At 36.4% G+C, this 9,280-nt stretch overlaps 1 protein-coding gene across 1 annotated transcript; it reads right to left on the bottom strand.

Moving 5' to 3' along the window:
- Window positions 1-1,647: 1,647 nt before the first annotated feature.
- On the bottom strand, window positions 1,648-5,488 carry LOC112179968 (probable trehalase). The gene is made up of 11 exons (XM_024318449.2): window positions 4,822-5,488; window positions 4,285-4,404; window positions 3,856-3,971; window positions 3,604-3,704; window positions 3,386-3,495; window positions 3,177-3,249; window positions 2,935-3,102; window positions 2,768-2,855; window positions 2,505-2,604; window positions 2,133-2,346; window positions 1,648-2,005 (listed from the first exon to the last, which is right to left on the bottom strand). Exons 1-11 carry the CDS (start codon window positions 5,412-5,414, stop codon window positions 1,922-1,924), a joined length of 1,767 nt encoding a protein of 588 aa, XP_024174217.1. The 5' UTR covers window positions 5,415-5,488; the 3' UTR covers window positions 1,648-1,921.
- Between the last annotated feature and the right edge of the window lie 3,792 nt (window positions 5,489-9,280).

Here is a 9,280-nt window from a genome sequence, read left to right as displayed (position 1 = left end):
TTTACATGAAACTAAATGCTTAATATATGAATTTATAGATTTACAATATATATACGATTAAAATTGAAACAAGTAAGCACATATACGGTGAAATCGATTTTATAGGTAATGGCTGTTGGAATCAAAATCATTTGGGCCGTACTCCACTTTAACTACTAGATAGAGACAAGAAATAAACAAAGTTAATTATCTAGCAAGTATTGGGATTATGGTCCCGTTTCTGAAACTTAAGTCATCTTAGCATGCATATACCATCTTATGGTATTGCACCAAAATGAAACCTAGATAGCTCATAGTCTAATGGGACTCCCCTGTCCCATACCTGTTTAATTAAGCAGCCTAAATTGCTTTCACTCTGATTTGTCTTCCTATTTCTAATTTGATATTTCGACACACCCCACCTCACCGATCAAAACCTTGGATTTGGGTGTTTTGTTTAGTTCGCCAACTCTGTTTGACTAATCAGATTAAAGGCCATTGCCCATTGAGAAAGGACCAAATCCCATAACACTAATCTATATTTATACACGCAAAATCTTAGAGCCTTTGGTCATTCTATACTTTCCACTCACTCATTTCCCAATTCATGTATAAAACCCTTCTCTCGTATAAAATTAGAATTATAAATCCCATTGTTAATTGTAAAGCATACATGATAGATGAGGTGCCATTTGAATATTACCATGAATCAAATGATTGCCACTCTCATGTGTATCTCCGAATCTTGCAGGGTCCCCTCCCCCTTAAAGTTAGGGTTTAAGGCTTTCAATCTCTTAATATTAACTAGTTAATCTTCCATTTGATGAGATCAATCATCTCCCAATTACACGTTGAGGGTTTTCTCATAAAGCATTCTATATACCATATCACCATTTAAGAATATACATGTATATCGCGTAGACGATTTACTTATTATTACGTTTGATATATTAAGTTATTAAACTCTTAATATGAATTATGAACTATGGCTTACAAGTATTATTTTTCTACAACTTTGCTAAAACAAGAGCCTTTGATCGATGATGGTATCACTGAGAAGAATGATCACCACTTGGATTCATGATTCTTGGAGCATCATTGTGGTATGTGTATTGGCTTTGTGGTGCCATTAAGTCACTGTCATCCCCAAAACACCGACATGGTTTTGCCAATCAAATTACAAAGCTATAGCCAAGAGGCTCTTATTTAAAGAAGGATCTCTGATCTCTATCATTAGAGGATCTATTATCGATCACAGACCCACCATCCACTACAAAATATGCACATAATTTAGGCCTTAATTGAATATTTTTCCATGTAATGGTAATGAGTCCAGAACTATTGCAGTCATCAGTGACGTAACAGATGAGTTGGAGTGTAATCAAACAGCTACATAATTTTTGTTTTATGTATTTGATCTAATACTAGACCAACTAACTCCACCAGCTTTGGGAGATTAATGTACAATCAAAAGCCCCTAATCAGTGCTCTGCTTCTAGAGCACATCCTAACTTTCTGTCCTAATCACAACAACACTGTATTAAGAGTCTTAGTGGAATTTGAAACAATCTAAAGTATATCAGACAATAATCCTCATCACCTACCAAATTAAGAAATCGTTTAATTACAGTTACACAAATATTTAAATTGTATGCTTGGCTTATAATATACAGAAGAGAAACACAGCTAAATGCTTCTTCTCCAAGACTGCTTTATGGTATATAAGAATTTCCTTTTGAAATTGTTCACCAATTCATTTTCAGTGTGTTTCGGGGTCTTTCACGCCCCAAATCTGGGATAAATATTTACCATCGTTACAGAAGACTCAAATACAAATCTGACCATCAAATCCCTATTATCAGACTACTTCTATTACACAAGCCTCAGATCTAACCCAAAAGTCCTATCACTTGAGCTCTATAGCCTGTTATTCTACATACTCTCAGCAATCTATCTTTCTATCTTGAGGCCATCCAAACTCCTCCAAGAATGCCAATACAAGTCCATTTGACCACCCAAAACCAGTCTGCAGTTGAAACATAACAGAAGTTCAAATCAGTAGAAGCAAAACCAAACCATTTAATAGCAATTGTACAAATAGAACTGTCATCATAACCAAGGATCATAATAATTAAAGTGATAAAGTGATATACCTGGGGTACATATTCACCACCACCTCCAAATTCTCCACACTTTTCCACATCATATTTTTCATGCATCACACCTGTTTTCTTGTAGGCTTTATAATTGGTTCTGATCCACCTTACAGCAATTTCTTCTCCCACTAACTTTGATTCTTCTGATCCAGACCTTGCCAGACCTTCAGCTATCATGTGTTGGATTGGAGCCCAACCATTTGGAAAGTCCCTATTATTACAATTTCCATTAGGCCGTGTAGAAGTTCAAAGTAGGTAGCTGATATTCTGAAAACTTGAAAAGCCAATATGAATCTTTGAACAGTTCTTAGAAAATTCCTGAACTACTGAAAGCAGTTGAGTTTGATTTTACTACTAAATTATCATTACCATTGTTGTCCTGAATTTGTCAGTGATGTTGCAATTCCAGCAGCGCGAAGAAGGCCTGAACTTTGAAGACTTGTAGTAACTTTCTGGACCATAGAAGTATCTTCACTCACACATAGAGCAAGAGCTATCTCAGTATACGATGTTGAAAGCAGATAGAGTATCTTCTATATTTTTTGGTACATGACTAAGATATTTGAACCAACATTTAAAATAAAAAAATGTATGGTATAAGTGTGGTGTGATGAAAATTCAAAAGTGCAAACCTGAGTAAAATGACTCGATCCACAAAGGGATGAAGTTTGAAGCAAATACATTCTCATTTTGGTTACGAGCTTCCCATGTCTGAGGTTCCTATAGGTATTACATAGGTGAAATTAGGACAATCACTGCTGTAACTGCCAGAAAACTAAAGAGTTCGCAGATCACATACTGAATTGCATGAGCTATCATTGAGCCAGTAATCAAGCCATTGCCCCTTCTTTGCATTCCAGAAAACAGATTTAATGGCCTTGTGTCTTGCTTCCGAAGCCTTCAGGAAGTGATCAGAATTGCTGCTGTCTCCTGTAACTTTTGCTAGGAAGGCAATGTCACGTTCCATCTGCATAATGGATATTGTTATGTGCCAAGATCATAATTTACATGGCTTATTTTGATAAAAGTTCTGTGGCGTACTCCCAGTAAGAAGGCATTTAAATCAACTGGTAAAATGGATGTGGTGGACAATGTTGTGAAATCTGAATGGTTCCTGCAACAAGAAAACACAACTTAATTACAGTAGCATATGCATCACAAGCAGTTTTATGTGACATTAGAGTATAGTACAGCAATAAACGAAATAAGGATCTCAGAACTAATTTCTTCTCCCTGTTTTAAAAATCTACCTCATCCATCTTGTACTGAAATCCCATCCAGTCTCAGCAGTTGAAGCCACTTCGCGGTAAAAATGCTGTTTCTCAGAAACATTCTCGATCTTGGAAGCAAGTTCCTTGTCCTGACAAGCATAATATGTTATCAAGATTAGTCAGTCACTCTGTTTCCCCAACCATTGATGGATTGAACGGAAAAACTTATGATAATTAAGCTGCAGAGGAGGACATACAGTGGTTGAAGATTCAGGCCTGGGTTGGTTCCACATTGCATAATATCGACTTAAAGTGTGATTACAAGCTTGGTCATCCTGAATAACTACCTTATGAATACCTACAAAAACAGAACAATGACGGAAAACTAGAACATTCAAAACCAACTACAGATTATAAACCAAAGTAGGATAGACAAGCATTACTGTAAACACCAGATGAATGGAACAAGAGAATGTGAAACTTCCAAAGTATAAAGTTTCCGTCAATACCTGAATTCCAGAATTCGTGTTCTTTGATTAGTGCGGGCAGAGCTTTTCTAGCGAACTCCAAATCTCCTGTCCTCTTGTAGATTTCGGAAACCATTGCACTCAGAAGGGGTGGTTGGCTGAAAAATTTGCCCCCAAGATCAGTTTCGAAATGGAATTACAAGTGTGTAATACAGAGCAAAGCTCGGGGTAGAGCTCAGAGCATATCAAAGACATTTGGATCACATTAATTAAAAGTGTTCACAATGTTTTGAACATCAATCCCAAAACATTAATGATTCGTGTCAAGACTGTTTACAAAAATTGTCAAGGCAGAAACATCATCACATTAGGCCTGTAGTGCATTAAGCAGTCAATGGCAAAGTTTAAACAGAGAGAACAAGCAAGCAAAATAGGGAATGACAGATTAAAAATTGGTCCATAGTGGATTACCTCCTGTTAGTGTAATATGCCCTTGCACCATTAAGGACGTAACCATACTCTTCTATGAGGAAAATGAGATTAGTCACAATTGCTTTTGCTGTATCATACATTTTGCTTGCTAGCAATCCCCTGCAACATAAAATTATATCCAAGAAGAGCCAGTTCATGTAAATTAGTAAAAGGAACAAGGTTTGTATAATTGTTCCTGAAATATAACTATTTTCCTGGTTAATTGGAACACTAAGGTGCCATTGCCATCTTACACCAGCAAACCAATTGTGTTTTGTCTCAAAATGATGTAAGATTGAATCATGAACAGCTCTCATTTCATTGCAAAATCAACAGCTAGGATTAAAATGGCAACATTACTTCTTTATAAACATTAGTGCAATTGATTAACACAACATGATCAAACTGAAAGAAGCTAGAGACATTTATAATGTCAAGATTACTTCTTTATAAACAGTGTTCTAATCTTCTAATCATGATTAGTGCATATGATTATCATCACATTATCAAACTGAAAAGAAGAGAAATAATTTTTACCTAATAACCCAATAAGAGTCCCAATAATAAACCTCTCTGAACCTCGAACCGGGAATAATGAACTGCTCAGGCAGAGGTAGCAGAGTGTGAAACTCCGGCCTCTTGTGGACCCCACCAGCCACCTTCCGGCTCAAGTTCTTCCAAAGCGAGTGAACCTCCAAAGCCCAGGCCCTCACTTCCGGGTTCTTCACCTTGGGCAAGAACCCTTCAGGCTCGGGGACATAATCCTCCGGCTGAGCGAGCACCACATCGTCCCCTGCGCCCTCAAAGTAGTTGTGTATAAACTCATTGAGATCATTGACCGACGTTGACCCGTTTGCGGACCTGGGAAGCTCATGAAAGGCGTCTTGGGTGAATGACAGGTCGGACTTGAGCGCCAAATCGACGTAGAGTTTGGGGTCGAAGTGGGGTTTTCCGAAGGTGGACAACGCCGTTTGTGTTACTTGTTCGAGGAACGTGACCAATGGGGTGGTGGGCCTGACGGGGCCGGAATCGCATGAAGCACTCGCATTCGTGACAGTCATGGTGGTGGAGAAAACCACAGAGGAAAAAAATAACGACACTAAGGAGAATTGGATGTGAGAGTCCGCCATTGAAGGGACGACACTGTAGGATATGGGGTAGGTAACAAATCAAAGGGCCACGTCGTTTTGACGTGTAGTAGTAGAAGAAGAAGAAGATGTGGATTCTGATTATTGGATGACAAGGAAGAAGGACAAAAGGCGGCATAATTTGGAACTGGGTCCTTGGTTAGATTATTCAATGAACCAGAGAGTGCCTTTTGGCTTTCGACGTAGACAATGTAAAAGGTTGACAGATGGGAACAAAAACACTAAAGGTCCATGACTTTGACTCATACGTACCAATCCTCGTCCAATTGTCATCATCTGAACTACGCGTAGCGTTAGTTGGAATCTAAAGGGTTTTGGGCAAATTAGGTTGAGAACACACTACATTACGAGTTTGATGTTTTATATAACAAAAAACAACATCTATAAAACAATGCAATTGAGTCGAGATTAATCTTAATAATTACCAATTTATGTCCATATACACACAAATTATATAGTAGCATTGTACCCAACTCATAAACAGAGTCATCGACCATGTGACCAAACAACAAGTATAAGACGTGAGGGTTTTGTTCATGCCAGTGGAAAACAAGGCCTGATAGCCACACATGGAGTCCAGTAATTAAGTGTTAATTTAGATCCCGGCTTGCATACTAAATCAGGCCTTAGAGCCCAAACCATGAAGGCATAAAGAATAAAAAAAACATAAAATAAACGAAGAATTAAAATAAATTTTATCTATACAAATACAAACCTTGTTGAATTTTATGAATCATCTTATTTTTTCAACAAATAAAAGAAACAAAGAAATTACAAATAGAAACTTCTAATACAACAACTTATAAGTTATTAAATAAGAGCTAAAGCCAACTTTGATCAGGAAACATTGATCAACATTAACTAATATATAAGTCGTCTTGTTGTTTGCTTTCTAATATAAGAAGTAATAGTTTTTTAATACTTTGAAATTAACAATAAAAAAAAAATTAGATTTGGTATTGTTTTCATTGTTTACAACTAATTGAACTCATCACTTATCCTTTAATTTCCTCCAAAATCTCAATTTGAATTGGTTTGTAAACTATTTAATATACTATGTCTAAACTATCCAAAAGCATATATTTTCATTGTTGCTCATTTTATGATGGAGTCCAACGCCTTCATTGTTGCTTGTTTTATGATGGAGTTCAACACAAAAATGCACGCGTCAAACAAGAAATTTGTGTCTCAAACATCATTCTTTGAGTTGGTGTTAGTGATCATGAAAATGATACCCGGTGGAAGATCATACTACCAAAAACAAAAACAAAAAAAACAATAAATACAAAAACAGGAAGAGTAAATTCACATACATGGAGATTTGAAAATGTGCCATTTTGCAACAAATAACAGAGAACCATGAATCAAAAGTTCAAAACCAATTCTTGAAAAACTTTTTTCTAATGAACCACTTAATTGTCTCATAATTTTCAAATACATAAAACCAAGTTTACATTTGGTTTACTAGCAGAAGTGCAGAACATCAAGATAAGAAATATCATTTGATTTGTTTCAATGAAAGTACTCGAGAGAAAAAACAAGTTAATATGAGAAAGCAAAAAATTTGAGGGGAAAGGCAGAATAAAAAATGGCTTGATCTCCTCAGGTGTCCCTTGAGTTCCACACACAAGCTCTACGTTATCAGTAAGCTTCGGAAATTGGAACGATAATTGCATAAGAGAGATCGAAGAAATTCATCATCGGAGCTCAACCAAATCTATCAAACCCAAAATTCAAATTCAAAACAGAAAAAGGAAAACTTTATTGTGATTGTAAAAACCCAGAGACCAATGCTTATATAGTAAGGGTTTGTTTCGTACACCTTAAAACCCAACAACAAAACCAAACCAGGCCTCATTACCCAAACCATTAAGAAAAAACAGTGTGAAAAATAGGAAAAAAAAAAAAAGTTAGAATTTTCTTCATCATAAATTATCAACATATGTCCTTAATTAAAGAATTTACAGCTGTATTTTCAACCCAGAAATTTATTTGAATATCAGACTCACTAAATCTGTACAAATATATAATTTTCGTCCATGTACGAATTATTTCCAATTAAACTACATTGTTTTTCACACGATCGTTCTTAAATGTAATAATTGGGAGGACAGCGGCCTAACCACTTTGTCTTCTTCTCTACCTATTTTGATCAGGTTAAACTAATTAAATTGCTCTTTTATCCTTAAATTTTCTCCAAAATCTCAATTGAATCATATTGTTTTCTCAGCTATCAAATTAAAGTGTGTGTTTCTGTTGTTCATGGTTGTAATTTTTAATGATAAGAGTCCAACATTGATGCTTTAATAAACTGGGGCACACCATATATATAGTATTTTCACACCTCTGATCAAGTAAGAAAATTGTGTCCCGTGCATCATTTAGATTGAGTTGGTATGAATGATCATGGAAATAATATTTGATGCATCATCATATTATCGAGGCAAAGATGTCACTTATAAATCATGGAATATGAAAATTGTTTCACAAATATACACCTCGTTGTTAATCGGATGTTCACCCGTCACTTTGCAAGGCTTGTGACTACCAAAATCAAAAACAGTTTGTAAGGAGACCATATTAGTCGTTTCTTTAAGGAAGATCGAGTTCGAGGAGAAAATGGGAGTTGATGGTTGTGCATACCCACGATCTAGTTGTGTCAATCCAGACATTCTAGAGGCACACTAAAATGGCAAATCATATCCGACAATATCACTATATCAGTCTTGACAAAATGATAGCAGTATGGAGGAAACAAGAACAGATGACCATATAATGAGCCCAAAAAAAAAAAATTACCGAGTGTCATCATCATCACCACAATCTATGAAGCTGTAGCTGGTCAAAATGGGATCTTCATCTTACTTGATGAGACTGAAAGTGGTCAAAAGGCTACCTTATCTTTGTTCAGAAGAGTTAATATCATCAATGGATTATCCAAGGTACTAAAACTAAAGAAATACATGTATCCAAGCACTTCCTGATATGGTCTAGTAGAGCTTCTGTGGTCCAAGTGCCCTTGGCAATAAATCCTGGAAGAAAAAGAAGCAGAAACCAATAATATTAATGGTTTGTTCACCAGACAACCAACCTGGAGGTCCGTATATTAGGCCAGCTAGCTGGGAAAGCAGAAGCAGAAGCCAGAAGCCCGAAGCAGAAAAGCAGCAGCTTCCTGGTTGACTGGTGAGGTCACCCTGCAGGGCCTTTACTACTACCATCCAAAACAATATACTTTACTGACTTTACTTTCAAACAGAAACCGAAACAAAAGCATTTAGTTACTCATTCAAAAGATTCCTCTATTTTCCTATAAACCTGAGATAACAGTCACAAAAGAGAAGAGTTAATAGGAGGAGGAGAACAAGAGAGGAGAAGGAGCAGTCAAGTGTTCATGGAGCAGTCAACAACTTTCCCGCAAAAGGAAACGAAAGACCAGGCAGCCAAGAGTACTTTGAAGGAGAAGAAAGCGAGGCTGTACATTATCAAACGATGTATTTTGATGCTAATATGTTGGAGGGAAAATGCAGATTAATAATACTGGTAAAGTAATTTAGCCTTTCATGTTACCAGTCCTTTTGCTAAAGTTTCTGGGTTTACTCTAGTGTGTATGTAACATGATAATGCCCCTAGGATTTGTGGTGTGTGGGTGAGAGAGATGTAAAAATTAAACATCAAATTGTATAAAGTTGTTGCATATTGATTCTTTCAAGTGATTATAACTATTTTAATAGAGATAGAGATGCACCACTTGCACATTCAAAGACACATATACGAACACACGCAGAAGCAGGTGGGGATAGTCGAGATGTATAATATCATGGAATGAGGATCATAGAGGTTTTTTCAGT

The sequence above is a fragment of the Rosa chinensis genome, chromosome 7, assembly GCF_002994745.2.
Source record: "Rosa chinensis cultivar Old Blush chromosome 7, RchiOBHm-V2, whole genome shotgun sequence".
In the NCBI taxonomy this organism is placed as follows: domain Eukaryota; kingdom Viridiplantae; phylum Streptophyta; class Magnoliopsida; order Rosales; family Rosaceae; genus Rosa; species Rosa chinensis.
The sequence above is the reverse complement of the archived record's forward strand: the minus strand, read 5'-3'. Positions and strand labels throughout refer to the sequence as shown.